Genomic DNA, 16840 nt, shown 5'->3' with positions numbered 1-16840 from the left:
ACTCTCTCGATCACTCTCTCGATGCGGCCCACATTTCATTGTGGGCCGCATCAGCATTATGATTGTTCTCAAAAGGGCCGGTTGTATCTGTAAGATTAGATGTCCAGCGCACCCCCTCCCCTTATATTAGATGTCAAGAGCCACCCCACCATCAGAAGTTGAGTTCCCTACTCTCCCTTACATTACAGTGCACCCCCTTTCCTTATGCTGCTGCTGGGATGAAGCTGGATGCATTGCTTGAAAGCAGAAAGTAGGGGTCTGGAGGAGGACCATAGGAGGGCTGGAGCTCTCCGGCAGCTGCAGGAGAGGTGCAAGGGCCACATGAAATGGTCTGGATTCGGCCCACAGGCCTTGTGTTTGACACCTGTGCTCTAGATGAACAAAGCGGATAGAGACATCCCCGAAAAGACTTGCAGCTGTAATTGTAGAACCACCTATTGCTGAAAAGTATTGACTCAATCTCATAAAATCCCATATAAATATTTACATTTTTGGTTACATGACAAAATGCTAAAGATTTCAATGGGTATGAATACTTTAAGACACTGCAAATACCCTGAGCTTTTGATTTTCCAAAAATGGGTCATTTTGGGGGTATTTGTACTGTCCTAGCATCCTAGGGCCTTAAGAAATGAGATAGGCAGTTGGTACATCCAGATTGATTGGTTTTCAAATATAATATTATATTTTTTAGACCAATGCCCTGTACACACGAGCAGATTTCCCGTCAGAAAAAAGTTGCATGGTTTTTCTGATGGAATTCCACGCAAGCCTGCCTTGCATACACACAGTCACACAAAAGTTCAGTGAACTTTTGACTGCCAAGAATGCAGTGGCGTAAAAAAAGACTAAAGCCCTATACATACCATCAGATTTTCTGCAGATTTTTGTCTTCAGATTTACCAAAACCATATAACATGAGGTCAAACCTTAAGAGTTTCAATTTGTATGCAATCAGGCAGGCCCTTGTACTACATGGTTTTGGTAAATCTGAAGACAAAAATCTGCAGATAATCTGATGGTGTGTATGGGGCTTAAGACGATCCGAGAAAATTAAGTTCTATGCTTCTGAGCATGCGTTGATTTGTTTCCGAGCATGCGTCAGAATTTGTACACACGATAGGAAATTCTGATCAGATTTTTTCCGGACGGGAAAATAGAGAACCTGCTCTCCATCTTTTTCTAGCAGTTTTTCCGTTGGAAAAAATCGAATGGAGCATACACATGGTCGGGATTCCCGACCAAAAGCTCTCATAGGGATTTTTTCCAATGGGAAAACCAGAGTGAAATCGGAACTGCCGATCTTGATACTAGTTGCAAGTCAGTGACAAAGTACTGAAGAGAGTGGATTGGCAAGACAGCCAGGCAACCAGCTATTACAGGAGAATAGATTTGCAAAGTGAATAGAAGAATCCCCCCACCGAGACATTGTATTTCAACAGTGTGGCTCGCCGCTGTCAGAATACACCGATCAGCAACTGCAGCCGCTAATCAACAGTTTTCCAGCATGTCCCTTAGACAGAAGTCAATCAAAAGACGGGGGAGATGCTCAGTACTCAAAATCTGGCCAGTCCCTGCTTAAAGGGGTTGTAAAGGTTCGTTTTTTTATTTTCTAAATAGGTTGCTTTAAGCTAGTGCATTGTTGGTTTACTTACCTTTTGCTTCGAGTTCCCTTCTAAATATTTTTTTTTTCTGAATTTCTCACTTACTGTTTTTCCTCAGTAAGCTTGCCCCATCATCCGAGCGGTTCTGGCTAGGGGTTAGCCAGCGTGCTTGCCCCCTCCCTTGGGACTACATCCCTGCGGGGAGACGCTGTGAACCAACAATGCACTAGCTTAAAAGGAACCCATTTAGAACATAAAAAAAAAAAAAACCTTATAACCCCTAAGTTCATGGTCAATGAACGCTTGGGAAAAGCAGACATTCATATTAAAATAAAAAACGTATGGCTTTTGATTTTATTTGTCAAAATATTTTTACATTTTACCTGTGCATGCTTTGGAAAGACAGCTGTTCCAATTACATGCACAGATGTGCATTAGCAATAATACCTCCTCTTTAAATCTCAGGTGGAAGGAAGGAAACAAGAGCAGAGTCTTTTGTAGATTATGGAAAAATACAGCATTGCGATGCCATTTTGAGTCTAAGGCCCCATACACACGATAGAATCCATCCGCAGATAAATCCCAGCAAATGGGTTTCAGCGGATAGATCCCCTGGTGTGTACACTCCAGCGGATCTGTTTCCGCGGATATTTATCCCCTGGGATGGATTCCAGCAGATAAATATTTGCTGACATGCTAAACAAATCTATCCGCTGGAATCCATCCCAACGGATGGATCCGCTGGTCTGTATAGACTCACCGGATCCATCCGTCCGAAGGGATCCCCCGCATGCGTCGTAATGATTCGACGCATGCGTGGAATTCCTTATATGACAGCGTCGCCGCGTCATAATCGCGGCGACACATCATCGCCAGAGGATTTCGGCGCGGATTTCAATGCGATGGTGAGTACACTCCATCGCATGGAAATCCGCGCAAATCCTCGAGAGGATTTATCCGCGGAAACGGTCCGCTGGACCGTATTCGCGGATAAATCCTCTCGTGTGTATGGGGCCTAAGCCAATTTTGGCTTTATGACTGTCTCAGCTTTGACTAAGGGGCTTTGAGACCCATTTGCCCAGTTAGAGGCTGTTGGTGCAGTCAGCTGATCTGGGACCCTGCTTTCATTCCTGAAGTAGAAGAACAGAGTGGCTGGAATAACAGGATTTTTGACTTTCCTGCAAAATTATTTTCTTGGAATACAGGACACAAGATTTTTCATCATACCCAAGTGTTATAGACAGCTACATTTAGGAGATTAGACCTTGCAGCTAAAAAAAAGTAGCAGGAACATCCCCCTATAAAACCTCCAACTTCCAGCTAGCTTAATTTTTGTAGCAAACAATAGGGAGGTAAAAAAGAAAAAAAAAAAATACACACACTAGAGCTGCACGATTAATCGTTAACAAATCGAGATTGCAATTTTTTTCCCCCCTCCTGCTCTTAAAGCAGTTCCCTGATTATTTCTATGCATAGAATGCTCTGCTCAGACAGCTGTCAAAAAAAAAAAATTATATATATATATATATATATATATATATATATATATATATATATATATATATATATATATATATATATATATATATATATATATATATATATATATATATATATATATATATATATATATATATATATATATATATATATATATATATATATATATATATATATATATATATATATATATATATATATATATATATATATATATATATATATATATATATAGCTTTTAGGAGGAAAAAAAAAAAATCTATCTAAAAGATAGTTTTCCATTTAAGATACATTAATAATTTAGTTTATTCAGCATGAGGCTGTCTATTCTGCAATATTTACATTTTCGGTAAACTCATTCAATGAATCCAAGCTCTGCAGGCTGAGATAACATGCACTGCACTAATGTATTCACACAATGTCACAGCACCGTGAGATAAACAAAAGTTCAGGAATATTCCTTTATCCCATTGTTTTTAAAATATATGTATACCACAAACTGTATGATTGAATCAGTTTTTACTAACCTGACATCTCATTCTAAATAAGAAACCTTAATTTTGTTTGCAAATATTAACAATGCCAACTACCAGCAAGAATAAATCCTTACATTTAAAGAGCACCTGTCATATCAGATCCATCATAGAAGCACCTGTTAGCAGGCATCCACTCACCTGCTTCCGCCCCGTCCCTCACCTTGTGTTACTGCCGCATCACCAGCTATCCCATTAAAGTGAATGGGACCATCGGTGAGTAAACAGCGGGTCAGAGGAGGAGCCGCTGTGGGACAGAGTTGACAGTTGCACTTTAAAAAAAATAGAATTTAAATTGAGTGGATTTAAATCAAGCCTTTTTACTAGCGATTTAAAAATCGGAATTTAAATCTACTTGATTTAAATAAAATCCACCCTGTTCCTGACATTTGTTGGTTTGAAGTTAAAATAATTTTTTTGCTAGAAAATTACTTGGAACCCCCAAAAACATTCAATTTTTTTTAGCAGAGACCCTAGAGAATAAAATGGTGGTTGTTCCAATATTTTCTGTCATACTGTATTACATTTTTTTGTATAATGTGAAAGATGATGTTACGCTGTGAGAATCGTGATCTTTATTCCAAGCAAAAAAAAAAAAAAGCACGATTCTCATTTTGGCCAGAATGGTGCAGCTCTAGGAGGGACCTAGATCCTGTACTGTATAGGAAGGCACCAGAGGCCACGTGACTGTATAGGAAGGCCTGATTCTGTCTTGGGTAGAACTGCAGGTTTCTCCCCTATCTGCTTTTAACATCCCAGGTGTGGAAATTTGGCAGGCAGGATCTTCAGCATCTTGATCCCAGATGGCAGAATGTACACATGCAAAATTTACATGACAGGTCCTGTTTAAGGAGATATTGGGGTCTGATAGATCTCCAATGTCACCTTTATATCCCACCAACGCGGACCACGCACAGATCATGCTTGATTAGCTTCTTCCCCAGCCATGGCGCCCAGGGAATGAAACCAGAAAAGATGTGAAGCTGGTCACTCCCAGCTTTATTCAGTGCAGAGATAATCGTGCAATCATTTTCACTGGAAAGCTGACAAATCAGATTAACAGACAAACAGACTCAGTTTATGGGGCTGTGCTGCCATGGATGTAGTACTTACATCTATGGCAGCAAAGGGGTTAAGAGGGGCCAAGTGCCACTTACCAAGAAAGAGCTCTTCAGTAACCGAGTATGATTAAAAAGGGACAAGGTCACAACCTGGCTTCACCCTATTGGATGGGCATTCCCTCCAGGGTGTCATCAAAGATAGAGCTCCACCAGCTGATAAACCTGTATAGCACTCTGTGGCCAACTTAATGCAATGCATGTCATGCAAAGGTGAGCGTCCACAGAAGATACAGTGCCCACAGTGACAATACAGTCAGTCCGGCCCTGCATCATCTTTCAGTTGGGGTCAGGTTAGCCCCCCCAAAGGCTCAGCTGAGGAGTCAACTGATCCACAAAACTGCATGCAGAGGAAAGCTGCTGTGGACACGAAGCAACGACAGCCTGAAAGAAGATTCTTGCGGAATCTCCCAGCAAAAAAAAAAAAAAAAAAAGGGAAGTTCACCAAGAACGTCCAAAGCCACTAGGGGAAAAAAACCCTGAGGCTACGCAAGGAGTAGAAAAGGTTATAAAAGAGCAGCTTAGTTGCCAATGTCCAATCACCTGAATCAGCTATAAACCGTGGTTATGATGATGGATCCTGTAGGATTAGGGAAACAGTTATGGTCAAGCCATGATTTTACCAAGAGTGCCAACATGTTGGCAATAAACCAAGTGCACCAAAGAGGTTAGGACATATGGGATCATCATCTTATATGAAACGGGCTTAGTGCAGTAACCAGGCAAGGCAGAATACACATATGAAGCCGATTACCACATCTATATACCATAGTAAATCCATAAACATACATTTCCACTATAAAGCTTGATTCAGATCATGCTTGCCCACCACAAGAGAGAACAGTGCACTTACAGTTCATAAGATAATTTCTTAGTCTGACTTTCCTGAAGTTCCTTGAATTCCAGCTTAGACTCCTCCAAACGTCTGTGAAGACCGCTGATTTGTACTGCACAAAGGAAAAAGAATAAAAAATTAAAATAAAAAAAAAAGCCCAAAAAGGTCCTTGGTCATTAGAAGTTATTATAGGTCCTAAACAAAAAGTTTAACATGTGCACAGATATATACGTAGACACAACAATTCAAAACATGGCCCCTCTGTTCTCAGCTGCGGCTGGGGGGAGGAGAAGCAACAGCACACTGAGCTTCCCAGTGAATGGTTAAGCAGGGGAGGAGTTTCAGGACAAGCCTGATCAGTGGAGAGCAGGCCGAGTTCCCAGCATAGCTAGAGAACTGACCACAGTGTGCTCTCCTGCTTAGTGTGGTCAGTTTTTAATAGGAAAGCAGATGGACTGGCAGGGACACCAGGGATTTCACACAAGCAAAGCAATACATGAGAACAGGATACTTTTTCTTACAAGGACACGATATAGAAAGCACATATCAGGAATATAAAACGTTGGGGTGGATGCTGGGAGGACAATTTCCTAACTGAGAGCTGCTATGTAAATGTAGCAAATGTAAAAGCTGCTGCTGGAGAAAAACAAACAAAAAAAAAAAAAAAAAAAAAACACACACACACACAACACGAACAAGGCACAGACAAAGTGTTCATACATACTGCTCAGATGGGAGATAGTAAATGGAAGTAACAATGCTGCTTTTTACATTTGTTTTTTATTTCCTATTAAACCATTAACCAACCGTTTAATTGTCCCTAATTAACTTTTTACCCTTCATTATTTCCCTGATTTATTTCTATTTTTCTAATTATTACATTGCAATGTTTTTTTTACAAGACTGACAATTTTAGACTGACAATTTTAGTGTAATTTTAGTGTTGACAATCTCCCTAAGGAGTCACAAATGGCAAAAACTAATAATTATAAGCCATTTAAAAAAAAAAATATAAAAAAAAGTATGTAAACCCCAACAATTGACTTTACTTGCCCACTTTTGGTCTGGTAAATATATAAATATACTACTGGAAGCAGTTGGTTATATGTGTAACTGATTGATAATTGCAAAAAAATTGATCTTGTCAGGAATTGGGTTATGGGTCTTCTGAACTGTGCCTTTTCTGTGAATTTACTGACAGTTGACAACCCCTGCACACTATATATAAAAAAAATTGTGATGTGATCAGTGTATAGGCATGTGGTTCTGAAGAAGGGTGTGATCCAGAATAGCCCGAAACTGTCATTATCAAGATTGTACAGATGACGCTTTTGATGTCTTTTTGACACATTTTTCAATAAATATAGTTTGTGCAGCAATCCCATTGAATTTTCTCTATAATCGAAACCGGTGGGAAGGCTTGATTGCTATGCACTACCTGCTGTGACTGACGTGCACCTCACCCTTTGGACTTTCTATATATTTCTATATTATTTTTTCAGTCATCTTATTGATTTTTTTTTTTTTATTATTATTCTAGCATGGCTTTCACATCGCAAAAGAAAATAAAACAAAAAAAAAAAAATTGAAAAAAAGTAAAAAACAGATGAAGGAAGATTGTGCAAGGAATTTTTTTTTTTATTATTATTTAGGTACATTATCTATATCAGTGATTGTTGATTTGCCCAACTCTTTTTGCTTATCCTTGTTTGTGTATTTTATGTGTGGCCCAAAACAATTCCTCTTCTTCCGAATTGGCCCAGGAAAGTCAAAGGTTGTATGTAACCGATTGACATGATAGCCCAACGCTTTACATTATATTTAGCATTACGCATGGTTTCCTTGGTGCCATGCAGGTCTGTTTTCTCTCTTCTCTGGTGTATCAGTTTGATTTATACCAATGACTTATTTCAATGTAGCTGTTTGAGCATTGTTTGTGTGTGCAGTATAAAGCCTGTATTTGGTGTAAAACAAGGTCCGCAGACAAGTAGTTGGCAATACATTTTAAAGGCTATAACAGTGTTGCTGACACCATGTTTGAGGTTTAATGTGCTTGTACAGAAAAAAGTCTGGTACTCTGTGTTCGCTGAATTCTACGTTTGCCTATACTGAACAGTGGCTGCATGCATAAGCTGTTTTCTCCTTGCAGTCACCTCTTTCCACCTGCCCAAGAACTTCCTGCTGGCACTCAGCCTCCTGGGTAAGCTGTAAGCGTAATGTCAACAAAAGGCTAGAGCCAAGTTGAATCCATTTCATAGTACATAAGGATCAGTTTGACACTGCTGAGAAGATTCATAAAGCAGCAGCCCATTAAAAGTATCACAGTGAAATTATTTTAGCTACAGTTGTCTCACCGATTGTTAGATCTCATCACCCGTGACTATGTCTGTCTCTTACAATAGAAGAGCCAGTCATTCACTGAAATGTACAAGAAAAATAGAAGAGAGACAGGCTTTTCATGTCCTATTTTTCGTTTGAAGTTCAGAAAACATTGTCAAAAGAAATGGTATTCAGACTCCAGCAATGCATGGATAACTTATTTTAGATTTGTTGTTTTATATATATATAAATTACACACATACACACACACACACACACACACACATACACAGTACAGACCAAAAGTTTGGACACACCTTCTCATTCAAAGAGTTTTCTTTATTTTCATGACTATGAAAATTGTAGATTCACACTGAAGGCATCAAAACTATGAATTAACACATGTGGAATTATACATAACAAAAAAGTGTGACACAACTGAAAATATATTTCCTATTCTAGGTTCTTTAAAGTAGCCACCTTTTGCTTTGATTACTGCTTGGCACACTCTTGGCATTCTCTTGGTGAGCTTCAAGAGGTAGTCACCTGGCGCAGCACCCCATCACTCTCCTTCTTGGTCAAATAGCCCTTACACAGGCTGGAGGTGTGTTTGGGGTCATTGTTCTGATGGATGGAATAGCATGCCGCTGCAAGATGCTGTGGTAGCCATGCTGGTTCAGTATGCCTTAAATTTTGAATAAATCTCCAACAGTGTCACCAGCAAAGCACCCCCACACCATCACACCTCCTCCTCCATGCTTCACGGTGGGAACCAGGCATGCAGAGTCCATCCGTTCACCTTTTCTGCATCGCACAAAGACACAGGGGTTGGAACCAAAGATCTCAAGTTTGGACTCATCAGACCAAAGCACAGATTTCCACTGGTCTAATGTCCATTCCTTGTGTTCTTTAGCCCAAACAAGTCTCTTCTGCTTGTTGCCTTTCTTTAGCAGTGGTTTCCTAGCAGATATTCTACCATGAAGGCCTGATTCACACAGTCTCCTCTTAACAGTTCTAGAGATGTGTCTGCTGCAAAAGGTGGCTACTTTGAAGAACCTAGAATATGAAATATATTTTCAGTTGTTTCACACTTTTTTGTTATGTATAATTCCACATGTGTTCATTCATAGTTTTGATGCCTTCAGTGTGAATCTACAATTTTCATAGTCATGAAAATAAAGAAAACTCTTTGAATGAGAAGGTGTGTCCAAACTTTTGGTCTGTACTGTGTGTGTGTATATATATATATATATATATATATATATATATATATATATATATATATATATATATATATATATATTTTTTTTTTTTTTACTTCCTATAGAAATGCTGATCCTACATACAAAAAGTGACAGACAGGATTTTTTACTTGAATTATGCAACATTTCGGTTGCTATGACAACAAAAATGATGCAAGTACAGTGGGGATCGAAAGTTTAGGCACCCAAGGTAAGAATGTGTATTAATGTGCATAACGAAGCCAAGGGAAGATGGAAAAATCGCCAAAAGGCATCAAATTACAGATTAGACATTCTTATAATATGTCAAAAAAGTTAGATTTTATTTCCATCATTTACACTTTCAAAATTACAGGAAAAAAAAAATGGCGTCTGCAAATGTTTGGGCACCCTGCAGAATTTATAGCATGCACTGCCCCCTTTGCAAAGCTGAGACACAAAAATCAGCGTTTGAACTTTGCAAATTAACATATGGACAAGCCTGATGCATTTTGGAAACAAGTTCTGTGGACCGATGAGGTTAAAATATAACTTTTTGTCCGGAATGAGCAAAGGTACGTTTGGAGAAGAAAGGGCACAGAATTTAATGAAAACAACCTCTGTCCAACTGTTAAGCATGGGGGTGGATCAATCATGCCTTGGGGTTGTATTGCAGCCAGTGGCACAGGGAACATTTCATGAGTAGAAAGAAAAATGGATTCAATAAAATTTCAGCAAATTTTGGATGGCAACTTGATGCCATCTGTGAAAAAGCTGAAGTTAAAGAGAAGGTGGCTACTACAAATGGATAATGATCCTAAACGCACCTCAAAATCCACGGGGGATTACATCAAGAGGCGTAAACTGAAGGTTTTGCCATGGCCTTCACAATCTCCTGACCTCAACATAATTGAAAATCTATGGATAGACCTTGAAAGAGCAGTGCGTGACAGACAGCCCAGAAATCTCAAAGAACTGGAAGACTTTTGTAAGAAAGAATGGGCAAAGATACCGCAAACAAGAATTGAAAGATTCTTGGCTGGCTACAAAAAGCGTTTACAAGCTTTGATACTTGCCAAAGGTGGCAGTACAAGATATTAACTCTGCAGTTTCCCACAAACTTTTGCAGACGTCATTTTTTTGTTTTCTGTAATTTTGAAAGTGAAATTGATGGAAATAAAATCTAACTTTTTTTGACATATTATAAGAATGTCTAATCTGTAATTTGATGCCTTTTGGAGATTTTTCCATCTTTCCTTGGCTTTGTTATGCACATTAACATTAACTTTCGATCCCCACTGTATATATTTATATATTTTACGATACTAATGCAAACACCCTTTAAAAGCTTTATATACCTTGTAGCTTCTGTATGACGTAGTCCTTAGTCGTAATATTGTTTACCAGGCTTTCCTGTGAAAAAAAAAATAAGAATTTGTATTACAGAAAATAAAATACAAAAAGAAACCATAAAAAAAAAAAAAAAAAAAGGGGGGGGGGGGGGGGGGAAGGAGGAACATGTCACAAAGCTTTTCACTCCAATTTCTGAAGCCTTTGGTGGAAGCCACCATCCTTCAAAATCATGACCTGTATACCAGTCCCAAAACAATGAAGCCAAGCCTCTTCAGCTTCACTGAGAATCGTGTTATAGAGCAGCAAATAGCATGCACTCCATAAACAGAAGGGACATTTCCACTAAAAGCTTTTGGAGGATCCTTTGAGCCATAATGATATACTGTAAAAACGATGGCATTTATATTCCAATCTTTATATTAGGGAAAACAAAAAACAAAAAGTACAAAAGTAAGGAGAGACACAATGCTCTCAGGTTATCAAATAGGTAGAACATGACTTGCATTGAAAAAAATAAATAAATAAAATAGCAATCATTTGATCTCACATACATATTGGAACCAATGTCCCAAATAGATCGCATTGGTACAAGGAATAAACTGCAACCATCATTAATTCAGAACAAATTAAACTATTAAGAAAATTTAGTATTTAAAATTTCCTGAGAATATGACCACATCAGCAGTCAGTTATTAAGCTTGAGTACATAAAAAAAAAAAAAAAACTGTTTTAGAATATAATGAAAAAGGAAGAGGAGAAAATAAAGGCTGAGTACACACTATTGTGATTTAGATGCGGATTTCCACGTATCCAATTCGCATGTCAGGAGATTGTGACCGGCTCTCTATGGAGCCAGTTCACACATCTCTTGATCGGCCTTAGAGCGAATTACACAGGAGTGCAGGATATATTAATGGGGTTAATATGCTATAATAAAAGTGCATAGATGCTTTATTGTAAAAGAAAAGAAGAAGAAAAAAAAAAAAAAAAAAGATTATAAATATATAATCACACACAGAAAAGTAAGGCCTTATTAGAGCTGTGGAATTTAGATGCAGGTAGCTTGCAACCAGATTTCTACATATAATAAAAACTGAAAATTCCATTTGGTCAGTCCAACCAAAAATGAAGCATATACATATCTAAAGTCTGCACTGCATAATTCCAGTAATTCCCAACAGAACAATTTATTTTACAAGTATAGATAAGGCCTGAGTCTCAGTGCATATGCAACTACAGAACAAAATGCAATAATTGATCTCCCTGGGAATAGGAAGCAGTGTTTGCAAGGCCACATATAATGTAAGAGTTTAATACAAATACACCTGGTAAAACGAGTGCACAATGGGTGAAGGCAGGGAGTTGGGGGGAAAAAAAAAAAAAAAGGGAAAAAAATATATTCAAGGCGGCTTACATTTTTAAATAACTGAATGATCTTTATCGTAACAGGTCTATGTTCAGTTAGTTAGCCTTGTGGAATGACAGCTTTAGGGCTCAGATACACAAGAGCTTTCTTGATCTATATGCCAACCAATGACGTATGGATCAGTTTCAACCACATCTACCTACATTATTGTTCTGTGCAAATGGCTTATTGGACATTCACCGTGTCCTTGTTTTGAACTATAAAGGAACACATACATGGAGCAGTTTAGAATTACCCTCAAGTAATGGTAAAGACAAATATACATATATTGAATTTTCTTTCAGCTGGTGAAAGAGCTGAAAGACGACAGCAGTGGTGCCCGGCAGAAGAGAAAAAGAACCGGAGAGCGGGAGAAGAGAGCAGAGAAGTCGGAAGACCCCCCCGAAGTCGGAAGAAGGGAGAAGACCGGGCCGCCGCTGGTAAAAGAGCTGAAAGAAGACAGCGGTGGTGTCCGGCAGAAGGGAGAAGTCGGAAGACCCCCTGAGCTGCCTAAACTACTTTAAAAACCTGTGTAGTGTTTTTTTTATTGACATTTTTCTACCACCAGGTGAATGGGTACGATGTACACCATACTCATTCACATAGGGTGGGGGGCCGGTATCTGGGGGCCCCCCCTTATTAAAGAGGGCTCCCAGATTCCGATAAGCCCCCCGCAGACCGACAACCAACGGCCAGGGTTATCGGGAAGAGGCCCTTGTCACCATCAACATGGGGACAAGGTGCTTTGGGGTGGGGCACAGGGCGCCCCCCTGCCCCAGAGCACCCTCCCCCATGATGTTGAGGGCATGCTGCCTGGTACGGCTCAGGGGGAGGGGGCGCTCGCCCGTCCCCACCCCCTTTCCCGGGCTGCGTGCGTCTTGTATGTATATGGGGGGTACCCCCACACCATTTTTTCGGCGTAGGGGTTACCTTTAAATCCATACCAGACCTAAGGGCCTGGTATGCTCCTAGAGGGGGAACCCATGCCGTTTTTTTTTATTTAAAATTTGGCATAGAGTTCCCCCTCCTGGAGGCGACTTCAAGTCGTATTGTGGGTCGCGTTGTGATTCATACTCAAGTCGTGTTCAAGTTGCCTCCCAAAGTCGTGCTGGAAGTCGTGTTGCCCCTGTGTGAATCGGTTCTTAAGCTAGTGCATTGTTGGTTCACTTACCAATGAATTAGCTTAAAAGGAACCCATTTACAAAATAAAAAAAACAAACCTTTACAACCCCTTTAAACTATTTACACGTTCTTCAGCAGTAAAAAAAAAAAAAAAAAAAAAAAACACAACTTTAAAGCAGCTTTAGAGGAAGGCAAGTCAGGGAGTGTTTTTAATGTGAAGCTATACATTCTCAAAGATCCTCAAAAACCACAAATACTCTGAAGTAAGGTTTTAGCTTACATTAAATAGCTGGCAGGCTGCTCTCCATAGGAAAAAGGTTTCATTGCCTATATTGTGAACTTTTAAACAATTTCTCTGTAATGCTTTTAGATGGAGATGGAGTGTATATTTTAAGGACATTTACTGCTTGTGACTGACTACACACACACACACACACACACACACACACACTTCCAAAGAAGCAGTTGAAGTGCAAATGCCTCCAGTTACGGAGCTCTTGTACGTGTGCACTCCAGAGACACACAGCAGGGCTTGGCCCCACTCCCACTGCTACTGTCAGAGCCTCTAGTGAGGAGAGAAAAAGCTGTAGTAGCTCATGCATGCAGTGTAATCCAGCAAGGTAAAAAAAAAAAAACACACACACACACACACCACACACCTTTTACCTTTAGAAACACTTTAATAATGGTTTTCCAACATACTGGTGGGTATTTTGTGACATTTGAAATTACTACCATTTACAAAAAATAAATAAAAAAATACAAAAAGGGGGGAAGATTTTACTGTGCGTGCCAATTCTAGCATTACAGCACACTGGATACCTACAGGGCAGCCATTACTAAGATGGACAGATTTCTATCTGCTAATCTATAGCCACATCTGCCGTTTACACATAGTGGATGAGGCTCATTTGGGTTAATGAAACACTATTAATGAAACATGAGGCATTCCCTCCTTTATTCCTAATAAAAAGAGGAGCACAGAAACATAAAATAGGGCTTCCATCCATTATGACTATTTAATCAATACCAATTTCATCCAAAAAAAAAAAAAAAAAAAAACACACACTGTAAATAAAATGGATACAATGTTTTGTATCTATATTATAGACAAGAGACACTGGACCTGTAGCTTAATTTAGATTAAGAAAGTACCATCTGGGTTACAAACAACTACCAGCTGGCTCTCATAGGACATTTAGGTCCCTTGTACATGGGCGTCATAGTTTACTCAGGAACTTGTGACCTCTGTGTTCAAGGGGCCAAAACCTGTGTATAAAAGACCTGAGTAATGTTGAGTATAGGCGAGTAAAGCTGCGTAAGCTTATGGATGAGTAAAATTCTTCATTGCCAGTATTGTATTACATTAATTTATACTCGTGTAAACATGCTTATACAGAAGTAAACACGTATGCAAGTAAATTATTGCACTCAATTGACATATTTTCCAATTTTTGTTTTTAAGCTCTGTACTCAAAGCTTTATTACTGATCTTTATTCAGCTGTGTGCAATGTCCCATAAACAATGCAGCTCATTTCAGATCAGTAAAAAATTAAAAAAAGACAAAAACACACAGCTTTTTTTTACTCCCATGTAGGCCTTAAGAAAAACTGGAAATCTGTGATGAAAAATATGGAAGAGTTTCTAGTGTTCCTAAAATGCTAGTTGCCTCACTTTAAACTATTTTGTTGTAAAAATAAAAGTTTTAAAAAAAAGTTCAGAAGAAAAATAAAAAATGTACTTTTAAAAGAATAACTTAACCTTTAGAACAAATTATCCTTCAACTGTCTCCACTCCCCATAGCCATGTTGTTGACGAATCTACTTGGCATTTTACAGTTATAGTTAGTAAGGTTAAATAAAAACACTGGTTAATCCAGTTCAACCGGAGTGTCTGAACTTAGGTTACTACCATTTTCAATATTCCTTGTCATTATGTTCACTAAGAAGCTCAACTAAAAAAAAAAGGTTTTTGAATTCATTTACACTCCTACCTGAAACTCCAAATTGTGGAAGAGAGTTCCGCATCTTAAACGGTAGAACCCCCTTACACAGCTTAAAGTGAAACTTTAATCAGAAATGTAGGTCCTGATACAGTAGATCACTTCAGGCTGGCTCCTTTTGCAGGTATAGCGATGTAAAACATTACAAATAAATGCCTATATGGTTTAAAATCTAGCAAGACACTGAGCCTGCTCTGCACATGCTCAGTTGTGCTGTATTCTCTGCACTGTGCCGATATCAGCGAGTCACTTCACTTGAGTGATCTTCACTCGATCTGCTAACAGTCTCAAGATTTACTGCAGCTGAGGAGGAAGTGAATATGGAGGAATGACACAGACTGTGCCAAGGTAGGACAGATTTTGGGGAGAAAAGAAAAGCAAAAAAAAGGCAGAATTTGTCTTGTTAGACACAAGAGTAGATTTTGTCTCATCTTCCTGACATGCTTTCCCTTCTTCCTGGGCGGCAGCCGCAGCACTAGGAACTTAAGCATTCTAAAACATCTGCAGCCTTTCCCTCTAGCTGAGCCAAAAACATATAATCAAGGCTAGATATGCACACATTTTAAAATTACAGAAAATTATATACATTTGAGACCAAGAAGATGGAAAGCTTTCTCAGTAAGCGAATACTCTGATCAATTGCTGGAAGCAATAGCACACACTAATTTTGGTAGCAAAATTACTGTGAGATGGATGTTCTTTTGTTAAACAACATTAATGGTTACCAAATGGTTAGGAGTAAAATTCCACTTATAGATTGAACTTCTTGTCCAAATTGTGTGGTTGTGTGACTACTTTGGAGCCCAAAGATTAAATAATTTTCTCCCAATTTGCATATTGCAATTATATCCCCTCTTATCACTAGAACTGATTAGAGATATTTCAGCAGAGACTTATGTTTCAGCGACAACTATCAACAGTACAACTTTCTCTTACTTTAGGAGAAATGTCCCTAATAGTGTCAAAAAAATCCATCAACCTGACAGAGGGTGGCAAAACATGGCTTTACTGGAAACAGTTTAAATTCTCTGATGAATACAAGTCGACCCCCCAAATTAACATGGAGACCAACATGGGATAGGAGTTTTACTTCCCTGCCCACTTCTATTTCATGCTCCAACAGAAGCGCTTTTCCTACCCGCCAATGACGGTAACAAGGGTTTGTATGCAAAAGAAAAAAAAAAGTTGATTGATGGATTTTCAATTTTCTGTGAAATTAAATAAACAAATTTAAAAAAAGGAAGGAAGGAAAATAAGAAAGAAACTACTACGCTGACCAAAGGTTCTTTCCTAGACTACATACAAGTAAAAAGGTTTTGGCTGGAGTAACACTGAAGATCTTGAGATTTTCATTTGGAAGCCACTGTGTCCTATCAAAAGGTACGTTTCGGCTAGCTTGTTCAAAAGGTTATAAGAGGGGTATAATTTTGGACCCATTGTTTAATTTTTATATTTGCAAACCACCAACATTGTGCACAGCTTATAACAGTACACAAAGCCAACAATACATGGGCAAAGTGAATTCACAATCTAATGTCCATAACAAGAAAGAAACTCTAACTTGAGAACACTTATGTTTACCATGTACAGTATATATCAACATAGAGATTAGCTGGTGTCTCGATTTAAATATGGACATAGTTATGTGGCTTTTTCAGGTTTCACATTTAAGAATGTTTGGAGGAATTTAAGGAAGATATTTCCATTTTTATTCATAAAGGTGGTATGCCAACAGTATGATCTAACAATAATGCAGAAAAATAAAAAAGGGCAACTATCATTAACATAAATAAAATACACATATCTTATCTAACCCTACATAACTGTA

At 38.6% G+C, this 16840-nt stretch overlaps 1 protein-coding gene across 3 annotated transcripts in view; it reads right to left on the bottom strand.

Moving 5' to 3' along the window:
- The window catches only part of GOLM1 (golgi membrane protein 1), a 115814-nt gene that overhangs the window by 46472 nt on the left and 52502 nt on the right, over positions 1-16840 (bottom strand). For all 3 annotated transcript variants that reach the window (XM_040355512.1, XM_040355510.1, XM_040355511.1), the window contains 2 exons: positions 10488-10542; positions 5609-5702 (listed from right to left, as the gene is read on the bottom strand). In XM_040355512.1, the coding sequence (XP_040211446.1) occupies positions 5609-5702; positions 10488-10542 (149 nt within the window). The remainder of the gene's footprint in view (positions 1-5608; positions 5703-10487; positions 10543-16840) is intronic.

The sequence above is a fragment of the Rana temporaria genome, chromosome 1, assembly GCF_905171775.1.
Source record: "Rana temporaria chromosome 1, aRanTem1.1, whole genome shotgun sequence".
In the NCBI taxonomy this organism is placed as follows: Eukaryota; Metazoa; Chordata; class Amphibia; order Anura; family Ranidae; genus Rana; species Rana temporaria.
Note: the sequence above shows the minus strand (reverse complement) of the source record. Positions and strands in the feature narration are given on the sequence as shown.